Genomic DNA, 19227 nt, shown 5'->3' on the forward strand with positions numbered 1-19227 from the left:
GTGGTACACCACTGTAATTAAGCAAATACATTACTAAGAGCAAGTACAAAACAAATGGATGTAGGGCAGTGTTGGTGTGGGCTAAATTAAAGGGAACACTGGTCATAGAGTAGAACTGCACTCTCCATTTGTAGAAGCATTGTTTGAAGAAAGGATGACGCTTAAATTTACACTCAATTTGTTTCTTTATGTGTTTAAGAGACTTTCTGCCAATGAAGTACATTCACAGTACTTTTCAGAACTACAGGACTGCCTTCTTTTCATACTTGAGAAAAAAAACTGTGTCAAATAACATCAAATTTGTAAACACACTGATTCCTATATGCCAGCAGTCTAGACATCTCACACCACGATTTCAAGAAAGAACAGTAGCTCCGAGAACTTTCTGAATTACAAAACACATTTTCTGAGGCTTCTATAAATGTAAATCTTTATTCTACCTGATAGAAGGTCTTGCAACAATTTTTTCCCACAGAGACAGCCTGGATGCAAGATGAAGCAAATGCAGCGCAGTGTTTTAAGATGCACTGTCAACAGCTGAAGTTAAACATACATTTAATTAAAGTGTATTATGCACAGACACACACACACACACACACACACACACACACACACACACACAATGTCTGCATGTGACATAAAAACACAAATATTTGCCTGGAAGATTAAAGTTATAGATTACTTTCCAATCTACTTTTTCTATTATAAATTTATGAAATTGATGATTTTAACAAATTAAATCGCATGTAGAGTTCATAAGTATCCTTCTTTCAGAGGACATTGTGTTGCATAAATTCTAAATTGCATATAAGGAATCACAGCACATTTCAAGTTGCAGGCACCATCTCAGCTGCTGGTTCATTATATATATCTAACTAACAGCGGTACATTTAATAGACTGCAAGTAGCATGACATTTTTGAGATCAACTTCATTTTTTCATCATTTCACTTTCCATGAGTAAGAGAGAGTGAGAACACCAAAACTGCAGTTCTGCACATTGCTGGTGTTCATCTGTTTTCTAGCCTAAAGTAGAATAGTGTGCACTATAGAAATAATGCGCCATATTGATCAACGATGACCCTCTAACTCTGACTGTAGATCTTTCTTACCAACTGGTGATTCTTAATAGTGATTCACTTTGCTCCGTGAGGATTTGTGTTCGGGTGAGCGGCTGGCCTATCCCTCCTCTCCACTTTGCTTACTGCACCAAGACAAATTATGTTTATAGTACCTTTATGTATTCAAGTATTCAATTTGTTTCAGAAAGCATCCTAGCTTCCACTCATTACATTTTCAATTATGTAACAATTAGATTTCAAAACTTTTGAACTGACGTAGTAATTTCATCACATTTCTGATTTGCGTTGCATTTTCTCCAGTATTGAGTAAAATGGATAAACCACTAATCATGGAAGGACTAACTCTGCAATAAAGTACTAAAAATATTTAAATTGAGATATATTGTGTAAAGCTGTCTTGACAAACTTCAACACTATTATCATTGAAGCAATCTAATTCTCAAAAAGCTGAAGCTCATCAAAGCTGAGCAAAATTTAGTTATCCGTTGATCAATAATTTGAAATTAATTCTTATATATTCAAACATCCACCCTTCAAACACAGGACAGAATAGACCACCTGTATGTTCAGAACAAACCTAACTACCTGATCTGGAATTCTATCAATTCCTAACTCTCTGGAAGTATACGACTTTTTCTTGGTTTTTGTGAATTCCCACTCTGTTATTCATAATAAATTTCTACCATCAAGGCTTAATGGAGAAATCACCATCTGCAGCAGGTGAATTTCAATTTCTAAATCAGAAAAATGTTCTGAAGAGGAGCTTCTAAGACTTCGAAGCTAAGAAAAAACTTCAGAAAATCTGGAAGGCTGATGTATCAATGGCCGATGTAACAACGTATCAGCTACTGCTACAATTCTTATAAAATATTTCTATATCCAGGCAACACCTGAACAACTACCTCTTCAACCCTTCCTGCTCTGTGTACCTTTCTCTTTCCTATAAGTTTCTCAGAATTATTGCATTATTATCTTTTAAGATACCACACCAAGCTAGCATCCTCCTCTCTGCTCATAACTGATGTCATAAAGACATCATAATTCACTTGGAAACAACAAAGTAAAGATGCAATAGTACAATATATTTGGGATATTTCTGTTTTGTTTTGTAGGAGGCAGGGAGAAGGATTATCATTTAATTTGATTTATTTTAAAGCTTTTATTAAGCTAACACTGTAAATCCTATTACTAATATATGCATAATGATACAATTAAAGATTAATAAGTTATAGTAAATCATATCCGTGAAAATTGAAAAATAATTTCAGTTATCTTAGTGGTTGTTCTGTGACATTAAATATAATCTGGAGCATTAGAAATATATATATATTAAGCTTTCAGACTGATTTAAGAAAAAAAAAAAACATTACTTTTCCATCAAACTGTAGTCTCAGAGAAAAATATCCCTCTCATAGCCACTGATTAGCAGCATTGTAAAATACTGTGCCATCATATATATAAAATACCAAATATATGTACAAGCAGTATATGCATTTTACATTTCTTCGTATTGCTAAGAATGGCATCCCGATGCTATCATTTAACTCATCATGACATTCCATCAATCAAACACCACTTTTAATTATACACCATTCTGCCTTTTCTCCCAAAGCAAACACAGAAGATACACAACGACCTTTTTCAACCAAAATATACACTTTACAGAATTAATATTAGATTAAGAATCAGTTTTACATCAGCTATCAGCCTGTCAACTAATGTTCTGGACCCCTGCTACTGACCCAGTACCGTACAAGCTGTTATTATGCACTGTCCTACATGTCATCTGTTCCCTGTGCTGGTCTGCTCCAGAAAGACAGACAGCTGCAACAGTATATCCCTGTTCAACCTGAGGACCATCTGACTTTAATTGTAGCACACAGCTTGATGTGGGTCTGGTTATGAGAAGCCAAAGTATCACACTGTAATAATCTGGAAAAGCAGAAACCTGCCAACACAAGGCTGCAAACAGGGCTTGGGCTGTCTGGCTGTCTGACGGGCTGCAGGAAATATGATTAATGAGCAAGGTATAACGATATCAGGAACCCGATTAGCACCACAAAAAGGTCACAGATCAAAGTAGTATGCATTTCATGAGCTCCAACCATTGCATAAGATCTGTGGACTTAAAAAGGTAAACTGAAATGCAAAGGGAAAAAATATCCGTTCGTGATAGCTTACAAAATGAGTGCTTACAAAACAATGATCACTAGCTTCGTCTGAACCAGGAAACTTTAAGGAAACATCAACTGGATGAATCAGCTGAAGCTGCAGTATAGCACATGACCTTGATAGTATTTGAGAAAGTAAACTTCAAGCATTTCTCATAAACACTCCCACTCTACTTAAAAACAAAATTTGATGTTGACAGCATCATTCCATTAAATATTAAAAAGAAGAAGCAATTGTGATTTTCTCAGATTTACTCTCCACTGCCAAAACAGCAGATCATAAAGGGCATTGCCCATAACACCGAGAGGGCTGCCACCACCAGAGTAAGGGTGAGTTTGTCACATAAAAGCAGTTAATTGTGGCACTGAGGCTTACATTTAATACTACCAGACAGACAAAAACTTGATATCTGATTTATACTAACAGTATCAAGGATATACAGTGTCATGAAAAAGGTTGTTGTTTGATACATGTTAATATACTGTCACTCAGTAAATTATTCCACACTTTCAAAATTAACTTTTTTTTTTTTAAAAAAAGTTGTATTTTGCCCAATTATGTAGAGCTTAAAAATGCCATTTCCCTGAAAAAAAAAGTTGATTCTGAAAACTTCAATTTACAGCTACTTTTGTATGTTCTCTGAATGCGCCATTTGACAAGTGGTACTTTTTTCATAGCAGAAGTCATGACATCAAGCAGATTACTAACAGTCTTTCTGATTACAATACTTTCAGAAGTCACATCCATTGATGAATAACTACTTGAAAAAAAATTTGAGAAGGAAACATTAATTACATTTAGATATTAAATAGGATCTTCCAACTTTCTAAGTAATGCTGAGCAAAATTAGCAAATAGTAATTTGAAGTACTTGTAACCTTCATCGTTCAAACATACAATGGTTAACATACTGCTGTTTTCAGACTCAGATTGCTTTCTCTTTAAATGAAATAGTGGATACATATCAAGCACTTCCCTTACAATGTTCTCTGAACTGCTTCTTTCAGGATTTAACAAAATAAAGATTCCCTTAACGTAGACTGCGTAAAAAAGAAAAAAAATACATTTAGAATATGGATTGAGTTTATTACTTTTTAAGAGAAGACTTAAAAGGGCTTTTACATTTTGTGCCCCGAGTTTAACCGTAATAATCAAACATACCTGGCTCCAGCAACGAGGCACTTCACCTTGCCAATATACCTCAAGTGAGAGATACGAGAGAGGTACAAAAAAGGCAGACACTAGCAGCAAATGTTTTGGAAAGTCACAGAGGATTGAAGGAAAGGCAGGTCAGAAAGTATACAAAAGTACCCTCTGTAAATGAGAAAAACCTGGCACCATGGCTAACAATTACAAAAGGAAAATTAAGAGCTAAAATCTTAGAAAGAAGCAGGAGATAGAGAATAACTTGCATTCATTGTGTTGAAAGCCAGATCTGTAATTAATTGAATGAGAAATATATTTTATGCAAAAGCTGAAATAGAGTGGTGAGAGATCAAGGCCAAAGGCTGCCTTTGACAAGTCTGCCTGAATACATAACTTCTCATTTCTCAGAATACTCTGAATCACCAACACATGCCAAACTCAAAAGGGTGTCAGGCTACCCCCCTAACCGATTACCTATCAGCACAACAGTAAGTTGTGTTTGAGCACAGTTTGCCAAGTAGTCCTGCTTTATGTTAGTATATTTTATACCTCCCTTAAATACAGCTTGCGCATACTTCTACACAAAGCCAAACACTAGATTCACCTAACACAATTTGTTATTATTATGGTGTACCCTGCAACTGCCACAAAAGTTAAGGTCATCAAGCTCAAGAGCCTACATAAATATAGATCAAACAATATCTCTGAAGACCATGGTATCACGTCACCAGTAAAAGTGCATTTAGAAGACTTTGCTAACTTATAAATCACAGGTTTGTACAGATCTGACTACTCCGCATTTTTATGAATAGCAGCTCCAATGTTTTCAGCACTTCATTTTCAATGCTCATTTTCTAGCTTGAGAATGTCAGGGCATTATCAAGTCAAGGTCTGCTTCCTGTGAAAAGTTTCTAACAATCTTCAACCCTTAATTCTCTCTTTCCCAGTAGCTGATTACGACATGAGAACTCCAGCCCTATGTTCATTAAAAAAACGAATTCATTTTTAGAGTGCCACTGATGCAGAGTCCTCCCATTTTGGAAAGAACTTCATTTAATAGCTCTGAGAATGTGCTGAGACGTGAACAATACTAATGTAATATATATTCTGTAAGTCATTATCCTGCTCAGAGAGCACAGCGAAGACAGGAAATGCTAACACCAGGATTTTCCAGAACAGAGAAGAACACAGTAGAACAAGTTCAGAGAATGAAGTGAGTGAAGGAGAATTCAGTTTTATTTGTAAAATATAATTTTTATGGAAGAAAGGGAAAAGGTGACAACGTATTTAATATGCAGCCTTCTCTCCTAAAGCATTCACTTGTCTTCAGAGTTAAATGGATAGTAAATTAAAATATCTAAAATTACATTTAGATAACTGGAGTGAAAGCCGTCCATGATTAAAAAGCTTTTTCAAGATTTATGTAGAGCAATTATTTTAGTATCTTTTTAGAACTACAAGAACTGACATAAAAAATAACAAAATCTCCTGCTCATTTAGACCACACAAAACTTTTTTGGTTAGTTCTGAAGAACAAGCAATACTACATGCTTTTTTTTCTTCTCAAAACTTTTAATTCCACCATTCCTTCAAATTATTCCATTCATAACCTTCTATGTAAATTGTAAGTATTTGTGTCTTACAAAGATCCAGATTACTTCAAACAGCTTGCAAGACAAACGCTACTTGACAGAAAATAGAAGAGTCATCTTACCAGTCTGTTTATGCGAACAAATTCTTCTGGGGTTTTGGCCCACGGTGGAAGTTCAACGTCAGACACAACTGTTCCATCATCCATCACTCCTAGATTGTAATTGTTGCTGTTGACAAATATCTCTGGGAGGTAATAGAATTCAGGAATCAATTCCTGTATATAAATGAAAAACAATGCCATGCTATAAATTCTGTCAAACATACTTTGTCACATTAACAAATAATTATTAAAACAGCATTAGGCAGAGGCAGAAAACAAAAAGTCCACCCACAGACACACAAAGAAGGGGGAAATCTGTGATCTCACTTCCTAAAATTTAATCCTTCAGATATCATATCTCCTTTTTATGCCTGTAACATCACAAAGAAATACAATGCAACATGCTATAAACCAGAGACAGAATATTGCTTTTGGTAGCATACCATCCTCAGAGAAACTTATAAAACTAAATATATGAATATCACATGACACAATCTTCAGTGGAAAGTAACAAACACACTGACAATGTTAAGAAGTTGGGAAACCACGTATACCTTAATACAGTACAAAATTTGAAGTGCAGACGACTATAAAATTTGAGTGAAAGTAAATATTACCTGAGTTAGTTCAATGCCTACAAGTAAATTTTCTATCAAATTTAAAATATCTGGAGTTATACTATACATTCAGGAAAAAAAAAGTTGAAGTTGAATCAAAACAAAACTTTTCTTCCAGTAACAGACGGTTATCACAATTATGCATCTAGTCTATTATTACAAGAGAAAAAATAACACATCATTTCATGCACACACAAACAAAATTAAAAAAAAAAAAAAAAGCAGGAATTCCACATGGTTGCAAGGGCTCTGTGAGCTGAATCCCTTGATAGGATTATCATTGCTTTAAACAACTGTGCTGTCCCATGGTGAAAGGGACTGTAACGTGGCATCAAAACCATCTGTGGCTGGGCTGCCTGGAGCTACTGCAAGGAGACACTGCATGCAACACTCAAATGGGCTGAAGAAAAAAATGCAAGCACATGTAGAACAGGAATTATAATTTCCAAGTCTTACAAGAAAAGCACTAAGTAATACTAATGGCTATACAAATAGCTTTTGAAATAGCAAACAGCATTCTAGTACAGAATTGATTACAACATGCTAGGAAGCAAAACAAAACAGATTTTCTTTTGAACAAGTGGAATATTTCTCTGTTTTGCACTTGGATATGCAACTTCATAGGCTGTTGTTTTGTAAAACATGTACAATCTTATATAGAAACATACCTAAATCAATGGCTTGAGAGTTTTATTTATAGACTTTTAGAAATGTCTGCAAAATCCTGATGTAAAGATTAATAGAAAAAGTCTATTATATATAGTATGTATATTTCTGCTGTTACTATATTTAAAAGCAATTTTGCATGAGAACTTGATATTCAGACTTTAATGTACCAATAAACTTGGCAATTTGATGGATTTAGAAAAATCCAAATTAGAAAATTTACTTCCACTGTGAGGAAAGAATCAATATATGTAATTGCTTCAGGAAGCCTATTTCATAGTAAACAACTAGTGTAAAATTGGTCTTTCATATAGCAACTGCAAACTGCATGCTGCTTAAGAAGTAGAAGCAAAATCAGACTGCTCCACTGGCCTCATCTACAGTGGGTGTAGTACATAGCTCCATCAGAAGCTCAGTAGGTAAGAAACCCAGTCCTGACATGGGTCGGTGGATCAGTGGTCTCCCAGATAGACCCCAAGGACTAGCTATGGCATGAGCAGCTTTCCAAAAGACTGAGTGCAACAGGGAGGTCATCAGATTGCGAATAAGGTCAATCTGAGTAGCCAGGGCAAGAACAGGAAAGATCAAGCAGAAATTAAGCCATTATCACCTCTATCCTCGTGTGAAATACTGTTTGGCTTTTAATTGTTTATAGTCACCTTAATTAAATAGGCAGGACAAAACGTGCTTTTGTACCAAATGCTTGAAAAGCACTTGATAAAAGAGATTTGAAACTATTAACTGAATAGGTGACAAAACAGAAATGTGTCACAGATAGATGTCTGTAATAAAGAAAGATCACTATCATAGAAGTTTCCGTAGATTTTATTATTGCATTCAAAATACCAAGGCAAAATAAGAAGTGCAGACAGTTAATTCAGTAGCAACTTGTATCACAAATACAACACCAGACCATGATGGTGGAATACTTAAAACATAAGTTCATTACGTATGTCAATGATGTTTTTATATATTTAATTATAAATACACACAGATATTCCCTTGTTTCTTTCAAGATCAGCAGCCATTTAGCTTCCTAGAACACACACTGTTTTCATTAGATTGCACAAAAACAATAAGCAGCCTGGAAACTTCAAAATCATCACTAACTTCTGTTACTTTGACTATCAAAACTTTCCATAAGGCATTATTACTTGCTTTCTGTAACAATGCATTTTTTCAAAAAGAGCTCCTCTATTATCTGATTTTGTTATGCTGACCATATGGTAGCACTTATACATGGATAAGGCAGCTCAAATGGATGTACTATTCCACTCCAACTGAGCAGCTCTTAATGCCAACTTCCAATGGCTTTACAGGGATGAAAAGGACTACATTACCTAAAGATTCACGATTTTCCTAAAGTCTGTTGATCAACTTAATAATAAAATACTTAAAGTTTTATAAAGCCTACACATATTCTTCATGTATTTGCTAGTCATAACCCTAATGGATTTTATTTGTGGTGTCTTCTACTTTACTTCTTTATGTACTCGGCACATGTATAGAAACTGCAGAATTATTCCACATTTTGTTTATATGATGTCATGGAAAAATGAAAACATCTGTATGATTTGTTAAAGCTATTGCTTTTGCACAATCATGCTGAAAATTAGTTTCAGAATTTCTCTGTTGGAATTCACCAGTTCTCTGGGGTAAAAACAGACATCCTTATGATAAGCAATACTTCATTCCTTCTGCCATGATTTGATTTCATTCAAACTCATGAAAAAGCTCATGGGGAACATCAACATGAATCTATTACACAGCATTCACAGTTGTTTGGTTTTGTTTTATTAAAGATAAAATATAAGATTTTAACAAAATTATTATAAAACTCTGCATATAATTAAAATATATTTTTGCCGGATGGAAGCCACAATTCCCAAGAAAACTTCACTAACAAGATCTTTTTTTACAAAGTTTATCAATAGAACGTCAGTTGAACATGTCTAATTTGTTTTCATGCCTGCCACCAAGCATAAGAAATGTGAGCAAGATAATTTATCTTAAATGTAATAAAATATTATTTTATTTTAATTTTCGTATAGAAAGTTGTAGACTGAAGCACTTAGAAGCTAAGTTATATGATCCATGAAGGTGTCAAGAATCAGTGAGACAGATTACATAAACATATTAAAACATTTATAAGAGATCAGATTTTTACGCTAAATTATTTGACAATCACATTAGGCAATATTAAGCCTATTTATAACCTGCCAAACAGAATAATAAAAATGCATGTTAGAATTCTAAGTTTTTCTTCATATTGCCATGCACTACTTCATCTGTCAGGGTATTTAAATGGCGTTTGAAAATACATATTGACATATTACATTAATTCAGAATTTCTTTTTTCTGTTGTTACATTTTCATATAATCACTTCTATAACTACAGGAAAATAAAATTTCTATGTACATTTAAGTTCCCCTCCATTCCGTATGCTATTCCTCCCAGAACTAAGAAATTGCCTTAAGTCATTGCCTGAAATTCTCCCAACTTCTAAAACAATACTTCAAGTTACCACAACATTTCTAAGTTGAACTAATGAAGAAATTCATTTTCCTCAATATCTCATCATCCTCTTAAATTTCTAAGAAATATTGGAAGTATTTCCAAGCATAGGAAAATGGTTAAAATCTTCAGTAATTAAGAATTTAGCAAAACTTTTTCATTTTTTAATCTAGTATATTAATGAAATGCATAATAACTGCAATTAGCAATTGCTTAATTACTGACAAAAATGCATCCTGAAGATGTTTCAAATCCTGCGAGTCAATACAGTAATTACATGTAAATAACATTATTTTACTTTTTACTGAGAATATATATAAAAGTATGTACAAATCCAATATTCAAATACCATTACAATATGTAATATGTAGTCCAGGTTAATTTAACAGATGAAGTGGAAAAAAGAGTGTGCGCACATAATTGCAATTCCTTTCATCCAATTTCTTTGAATTACTGAGAAGAAAAAAAAAAAGGACTATACTAGATCATAAAAAGGTCTAGATGAAACCTTGAGAGACCACCTTGTTCACTGTTTCATCCTCAGGCAATTATAATTATTTTTGAAAGATGTTTCTTTACCCTTTTATTTTAAAATCTTCACTACTGTGTTTGTACAAAATTACCTATCCCAACCACTAGGCCTTCCTAGCATCTGGGCTGCTTTTGCTGTAGCTGGAACCCACTTTCTTTTGTATTCAGACTGAAAACAATCAACAGCTGCCCCCCTTTAAATGTATCATTGTGTAGGAATAGCTTATAACTCAAGGACAGAAAGATCAATTCCCAACAGCACCTTCTAACCATTCTTCCCCTCCTGCAATAGGCCATACTGACCACACACCTGCACCAAGTCTGGCAGGGCAGCCCACTGGAACAAGACATGTACAGTAGTAACAAAGTGCATTTTCCCCGCCAACCAAAATCCCCACCAGGCAAAAGCATCAGACCTGACACTGACATCTCTCCCCTTATTCCTCTTTTCTCCAAAGTAAACAACCTAAAACCTCCGTGTTTCTATCATTGGTCTCATTTTCTTGACCTCTGGTCATTTTCCTCTGGACTTCAGCAGATTTGTCCATATCTTACTTGAAGTTTATTTCAACAGCTCCAGAAAAAGTTCAGAGTAGATATTCAAAGTTTGGTTTGTTTTTTTTTTTTTCAATACAATTAAGGTTGGCAATAGAACAAGCACACCACAGATATCTAAGGGAACTTTCTGATCCATAAACCCAGATGCCTGCATTATTTAACTACTGCTATATCCACAGATTACTACAAATACACATTTGACTGAATGGGGATATTTTTTTCTTTAGTCTGACAAGTATTTTCCTTTTACACATCTTGGCACAATCTTACAGCACATCTTTCAAGAAAACCAAAGATCTACATCCTAAATCTTTCAAGTTTTGCTATACTAGGCAAGCAGCTTATCATTAAAAATCTGAATTACTAGGTACCTACTTCTGAATTTGACTAGTAATTGCTCTTGGACATCATTTACCTTGCTAATAATGTGACATGAAATCTATCCTACACAAAAGTAATGTTGCCAGTTTGGCAGCAACTTAACTCCTTGTAATTTCTGAAACCCCATCTATTAGGTGGAAAAGTATAAAGCAATGCAAAGCATATGTAAAAAGCTTACTGGGTTACAGGGTGTCTTAGGCATGCATATGTTAGGCAGCCTGTTTCAATAAACACAAGTTGCTTCACCTCTGAGACTGCCTAAATCTCCCATGACTTCCTTATAAGCAAAATAGAGAAATGAAGATGAGATTAGGTTACAATAACGTGAGAGTACCCAGGCTGGAAATCCATATTCCAACAGCAGTTATCAATAGCTCACTGTCAAACTGGGAAGACACAGTAATGGGGTCTGCCCTGCATCTAATACCAGTCAATAATCTCATTAATAACATGGCATAGAAGGTGCAGTAATAAAACTCCAGATGACACTATGAAGGCAACAAGCTGTTCAGAAGAAAGGATGAGAATTTCAGCCTATCCTCAAAAACTCTAAGCATGGTACAAAAGAAATTACACAAGTACTACACTTGGAAAACAGAAAACAAATGCAAAAAGCAACACTGATAACAACTATATTGTTGCAATTATAATGACAAACCAATTTATGGCAACAGGTTTGCTACAAAGCCAGAAATAGTAACTGCTTGTGAAAAAGTATGAACAAACCTACTCATTAGTCAAAGAAAAACAGCAACCAAAGAAGAGACAGACTTAACTTCCCTATATTTTGGAGCTAAAGACTGGTCCCAAACTAAACTGTTTTTATGTTAAACATTACCAAGCTCTCTATGTCTGATTTTTACGTAACATTAACAAAACAAACAAATCCTAACTGGGATTATAAACACTAGCAGTGTGAATTAAGAAGCACTTAAATGAGTTAAGGATCATGCCTGTCCATTACTTCGAATGTACTATATAGTGCTTTCACAGAATTAAAAAGCATTTAATAATTTTCAGAGCAGAAGATATAATGTGAAGACACTCAGTACTGCAAAAACATGAGTGTTAATCTAACTAGTAAATAATAATGATGGTGGCACTAGCAAAATTCCAAAGAACCTTTATTTTGTATTGCTTAAATAAATGAACAAGGAAGAAGTAGAAAATTACGCAACACACCACTTCTTGGAATCAAAAGATCAGAAGTTCAACCAAACGTTATACTACACTGCAGCATTAGTTTCTCACTCTGATCACCAGTCCAAGGCCTTCACAGTTAACTGACCAAGACTGGATATGACCACACACATGCTTTGGTTTTCTCTGTGGAACTGTGGTACCAGCCAACAAGAGCTGCTGCCAAAGCTAGCTCATATTAGCTCTCCTTGAAACATACCATGCCTCCAACTAAGATTAATAATAATCTTATGACAACAAGCATCACTAATTTACATTCACTCTCATCACACAAGAAGCAAGGAGAAACCATTTTCATTGCTTTTAAGTTACCAACTGAGTGGTTCTAAATATTCAAGATTCTTTCAGCTGAAACAGGAATAAAACCCTTGTTCTTCCTGCATGTTCCTCCTTCTGTGCAATGAAATAGAATAAACAACATATACTTTGGACTGACAATTTCAAGATCGAAAGTAGCATCCAAAACCCTTTCTATTTCTATAAATGGATGCATTACACTGATAGGTTTTCATCAGCTATAGAAGTAGCAACAGAAGCCTAGAGAGCTTACATTTAAAAAAAAAAAAATTCTTTTTGTTTTTTTTTTTGCTAGTTGCATTCAGTTTCCATTGGAATATATTAGAAAAGGTACAGCTATACAAATATTTAGTTACAGCACTGTAGTACAAGGAGACTTCTCCAGTCAACCTAAACACTCACTCAGACCTTTCCTAGCTGTACAGTGTTCAAGGACTCCTCCAAAAGTACTGCTTCCCATTTTATTCTCAACACAGTCCCTCTGGAGACATATTCTTTATCCCTTATCTTCTTACTCTTCATTGTAAAACTAGGTTTTGACCCTTCTAAATCTAAATAAGCATCCTCCTTCCATTTGTCACAGTCAGTCAAGGAAGGAAGGGCCATAGAAGAAAATGCCCAAAAATAAGGTTGACGTTCAGATCTGAAGCTATGTAGCACAATACTGATTTGTAACTGCAAAATCCTTGGCTAAACTGGACAGAAACATGAAGAGAATATTCGAGTCCTACTGGTTAAAAATCGATACCAGTTTCTATTGAGTTTTCAACAGCTTAAAACTTCTGGGGAGGAGCAAAAGGATAATGAAACACATATCTATAACACAAAGGCCAATTCTACCTTATTTCAATCTCCAGGCTAAAAGTGCTAAATTTTACAAAAGAAAATTCACTGAAATATTGTGCAATGTAGAAATGTGCATTGCGTCTTTTCTTAAATGATAGGATAGTTCCCAAACTTCTTTTCCTTTTTCCATTAGCTGAGGGCCCAGAACCACAGATGAAATAAACACAGTACAAAATATGTTAAAACCATTCAGGAAAGTTTTTACCTTGATATCTGAAGTGTCACGCTGACTGTTGCGCCACGCTCTTGAAATAGATGAAAAGGTTCTATCTGCATGATCAAACTTCCCACCTTGTAGATTTAGGAAAAGTGTTGTAAAGGGTTCCTGAAACATTTTAGAAACAAAAGTTAAAAACAGCAACATACTTCTTTAGCAATTTTAGGAAACTTTTCATTAACTTCTGGTTAGGTTAATAATGGTGCTGTTCTTCCGGAAGATACGTGCTTAATCAAAAAAAGTTTGTTCTATTATCCAAGAGTGAGACATTCAAAATTATGTTTATTTCTTCGACAAATTATTTAATTTCTACTCTATGCACATAAATGCAGATACAGAAAAGCAAATGTATATGAAATAAATATTCAAAGTCTGGAGGAGAAGCCACAATTAATTGCTTTGAAAAATATGAAAATGTTCAAAATACCTTAGATTTTCTTAAAAGGAGCATGCAATACATTTTACTTTGGTAAAGGCATCCTATTAATACAACGGCAGCATTAAATACTGATAGCTTTATGATTGTTATTGTTAAATATGTAATTTGTGATTTAGGAAAGAAAAACGTTAGAGATTTTAAAGCCTCCTCTTAGTTAAAGAACACTTAAGCGCTTATTAGTGGATAACTGCTTGAAATTAGCTAAGTGCTATAAATTACTTCAAGGATTTATGTATGCTTGTACCATTCTAACAAGCTTTAATTAATGATGTAGTGCTAATGCTTTCCCAAAGAAATTACTTTCTGAGAGATAAATTGCCTTTCAATCTTATGGAAAAATACTTTGTTTAATCAATATATTACCAATACATAGCATCTCAAAAGTAACTTGCATACAAATTACAGCAAATTTAAAAAGAATAAATTATTTATATCATAAAGTATCAGAAAATAATTCATTTATTATCATTAGGAATTGATAATTAAATACCTTCATAAGAAACGACAAATGTTCAGTATATAGTTCATTTAGAATATACGCAAAGGAAGAAAGTTAACTATATTTAAAGTAGCATGACAACATACACTAAGAAGTAACTCTTAAGGAGGAAAAGTTTTACTGATTAGATAAGTCCATACCATAAACATTAAAGCTTTCTGCTCAAATTATGAAATACATTTATCCTTGGTAATCAAACTAAGGCCCTGATCACAGTTCTTCAAAAATCTCAACATTCTCCTGTGCCATTGCTTTTAGTTCAATTCATTCCTAGCTATTTTTTTTTTATTATCATTTAAAAGAAATACATTTTTTAACAGTGTACTTACAATTCTTAATAACCACGCGAGTGCAAAACTTGCGGTTGAGTAATGTGTACCGTAGTGAAACTTTGGAACTTGATCATCTTCCCATGATTCATATCTCTCAGCAAAGAACGCTGCTCTCTTTGGGTTCAAAGCTCCAATAGGCTACAAAGTTAGTAGAAATAAACATTTAAGCAAATAAAGATAACAAGATGTATTATCACACCACACGTCCCACGCTCTTTTTAGCAAGAATTAGTATCACCATGAGTGGAAAATGATGGGTGTGGTATTTTGCAAATGCAGGTGCTGTATTTTATAAGTAGCTGTGTAATCTTTGTATTTCCAACCAGAATCCCATGCACGCACACAAAACTGTTTGGAAAAACAAAAGACTCTTTTACATCCATATAGGCATAATTTGTTTTTACTACTGATTATAGATAATCACCCAAACTCAGTCCACAAAATGTCTTGGACTAATTGGATGACTTGGACAAAGACGTGTTAACTTGTGTGCTTTGGAGGGAGACGGGGGTTGAGTGTGATAACCAAACACATCTTTGGAAATTTTAGGGGGGGAAATAGCAAGTAATAGGGTGGAAGAATATTACCAGTGCAGATTTTTGACATTACTGTTCTTGTTTGTATGTTTTCTATTTACCATCTCAAGAAAATTTTACTTAGTGAATAAAACCTGAAACACTGCAGTAGGCAAATAAAATAGCTGAATATTGATAAAAAATGTGGGCATAAAATATACAAATAGCATCAAAAAAAAGAAAATCAATCCAACTTTCACCAACATAGGTAAGCAATGAACAAAGACTGACAAAGACATAAGAAAAATAATGCTTCACCATCAACAGCCATGCATTTCCTGAGCAGAATTTGACATAAAGTGTATGGAAAAACGAGTACTTTCCACATTCAGCGCTGGGAAAGCCAGAAGTGAATATAGCTGTTACACGTGAATAATGCTATAAGTGGTTTAAAATAAGTTCATATATATATGCAGAACAAATACATAATACCATTTTCGTGTATATATGGAAAATGCTATTTGTATATTATTAACATAAATTACGCCCATCCAAAAAGACTATGAAAGTCCTGAAGTGTAACTTCAAAAATGCACAAAATTATTTTCTTATTTCTGTATGGCAAAAATAAATAAATACACTACAAGGCAAGAAGAAACTTAAGAAGTATCCAAACACAATCAATAACCCAGTTAGTAATTCAAGCACAGTTCAAGCAAAAAACTATTGTACTATTCTGTTTATTACTTTTCAAATATCTGCTTTCTTGTAGCTCGCATGAAATTTGGCATAGCAGCTTCGAAGTAATTTCTTTTCAAGGATAGAGTACATCTATGAATGACTTAAGATCTTATGTTTTTTACTTAAAGCAGCTTTCAAATTGCAGTAGGACAAAGAAAACATTTTAGGTTAATTATTATTTTTGCAGTTCACTAATTTGAAATATAACCCCTTAAAATTAGTAGTTCCTGTATAAAAGTATTTTTATCTGATTTAACAAATTTATTCCAGGGAGGAACAAAACTGACTCTAAGAAGTCTTTTTGTTGCAAGAACCATTTTGGAATCTCCATCTGTACTGATTTTCCCTAAAGACTTGGCTATGCTTGAGGGAGGAAAAAAAAAAAAAAAAAAAAGAAGAAAGAAGGTCATCATTAGACAAATTATACGAATTAAAATAGAAACAGTGTTGTGATGTATGGTTCTGTAACAATTTATGCTTTCTCTTTATCTGCCTCTATTTTTATTACTCTCCAAATGAGTATGGCTCAAATCAATAGTTATAAAATTACATTCCTTGAATATAAAGCTAAACACAATTAGAATTGATTTCATTTTCTTTTCAGAAAAAAAAAAAAAAAAAAAAAAAAGGTAATAATAATGGCATCACACAGAGATCCATATAGCCAGAACCCACAGTATTGATTTTGGCTGTTATTGTTACAGTTGGTTTCTGAAGCCCACAACAGGACAACTATCAAGACATGTCACATTTATATGCAAACAAATGAAAAAAAAAATCCCCAAATGAAAGAAAGCTTAGGGGAGAAAAAAAAAAAGAACCATGGAGCTGTGCACTGACAATGATACACTATCAGCTTACTCAGAGAAGTTACAGTGGGAATACACACATTGAATTATACATTACACGAATGCACTGATTTATTGTGGTAATAACATCCACCTCATTAAAAGATTCTGCTTTGCTGCAGTTGGAAGACTACATATTGTTTACTGCTATAAATTAATGGCAACACACAGAACACTGTAGGACCCTTCTAACAATAGATCTGTAATGACAGTGCTGTATATCACAGCTTCCCCAGCAGCTTCATAATAAAATGGAGACAATGTATTGGGCTAATACATCCTACCAGGCAGGCCCATATTTTTCTGACAACTGCTTTTAAGGATGAGGTGATTCTAGTGTATTAAACTGCACTGTAAACAGTTAACTGAGCTTGAGCCACAAAAAATAAGCACAAATAAGCAATCCTCTGACTTCTAATTTCGTAAAAGATTCAATTGAAATGTTGTAATTATTTTTTTTTATTCCAAAACTAACAGGGAATCATGATTATCTCCTCTGTGGATAAACAGCAAGGGAGATGAGTAAATTCAAACTATGCTTAGATGTAGCTGTCGGACCGGAAATTTGCACTACTCAACATGGTTTCCCTTTGCCTCAAAGTACTGAGGAAACAAAGGCTAAAAAAGCCCTCACATCCATAAATTTCAGAATTTGTTTTCTTTACAGCACCACTTTTAAGGTAAGAAAATTAGGTATTAGCTCATCAATTAAAAATAATTATTTACTTGGGGGAAAAATGGTAGAGAAAAATTCTAACAAGCAAAAACAGTGGATGACATTACAGAAGTCAAGACAAAAGAAGTCACGGCTACTAAGCTATCAAACTGTACCGAAAAAATGACTAACTCAGATGGTTTTCAAGTTCATTTGAATGATGGAAAAATGGCCCAAAATGCAGAAAAAAAAATGGTGAATGGAAGTTTTTTTTCTTTGTTTTCTCAAGTGCTGAATAGAGTGAGCCTCAGACTTCCTACCAGTCTATGGAACCAATTTCTTTGACATGGAACAAAGAATTGTTTGTTGAAAAATAACTGAGAAAACACACTGATCTAGCACTGTTAAATATGTCTAGGAACTATGGTGTATGGTTATACTTGCTGCTCCTTTATCTTATTTGGTGCCAGGCGAACTGAAACAGTGGCACAACAGTGCCTCCATTTTCTAGAGAGTCCTTGTTTCACCATCAAACACCTCTAACAGTGACAAGCAGAATGTCTACTGCTCTTCTAAATAGGGCAGAATCTCTCAAGGACTCAGGTACACGTGTTCAAGAACAAAGACACTGCTAAAAAAGGAATATGCACATTTGGGAAAATTGCTAATTAGCTAACATAAGCAGAGCAAAAATGTGCAAAAATATCATCCCTAAAAATTTGTATTTTAAAACTTCACCATGACAAAAAAAATGTAACTTCTTAGTCAATTAACTTTTATAGCTCATCACTTTTTAAATAACCAAATTATTCACATTTAAAAACAGCTTTTCTCCTACATACAAAACTATGAACTGATAGCTGATATGTTCCTCATAACTTCCATTTTAAGGTATTTCTTCTAGCCTTAACATTACTCTGTACCCTGCCCCCTTTATCAGCATATTTTAACACATTAATATCTGAAATTTATTCAGTGTTCCACTGTTAGTCTTGTCATAGTTACAAATATGCCAAGTGCCGTACACTCTTTTGCAATCTATCCACAACTGCATTTTTAGAGAATTGCTTGTTTAGTTACTATATGCATTAGTAGTACATAACTAACTCCCATAAGCAGCCAGAACTTGTAATATTGTTAGGGCTTCCTGTTCATTTAAGTTAAACTTCTTTTTCCCAGACAGAGACATAAAGACAAGACACAAGGTTTTAATTGCACCTCAACCTTATTAATGTTTGTCATTTGAGAAATATCTGGAAAGCGATTCATGTAATATAAA

At 34.1% G+C, this 19227-nt stretch overlaps 1 protein-coding gene across 4 annotated transcripts in view; it reads right to left on the reverse strand.

The window, feature by feature from the left end:
- The window catches only part of LRBA (LPS responsive beige-like anchor protein), a 367079-nt gene that overhangs the window by 86273 nt on the left and 261579 nt on the right, over nt 1–19227 (reverse strand). For all 4 annotated transcript variants that reach the window (XM_042870631.1, XM_042870632.1, XM_042870630.1 and 1 more), the window contains 3 exons: nt 15187–15327; nt 13908–14027; nt 6113–6265 (listed from right to left, as the gene is read on the reverse strand). In XM_042870631.1, the coding sequence (XP_042726565.1) occupies nt 6113–6265; nt 13908–14027; nt 15187–15327 (414 nt within the window). The remainder of the gene's footprint in view (nt 1–6112; nt 6266–13907; nt 14028–15186; nt 15328–19227) is intronic.

Source organism: Lagopus leucura, unplaced genomic scaffold (genome assembly GCF_019238085.1).
Source record: "Lagopus leucura isolate 7727_CA_CO unplaced genomic scaffold, USGS_WTPT01 Super-Scaffold_100004, whole genome shotgun sequence".
In the NCBI taxonomy this organism is placed as follows: domain Eukaryota; kingdom Metazoa; phylum Chordata; class Aves; order Galliformes; family Phasianidae; genus Lagopus; species Lagopus leucura.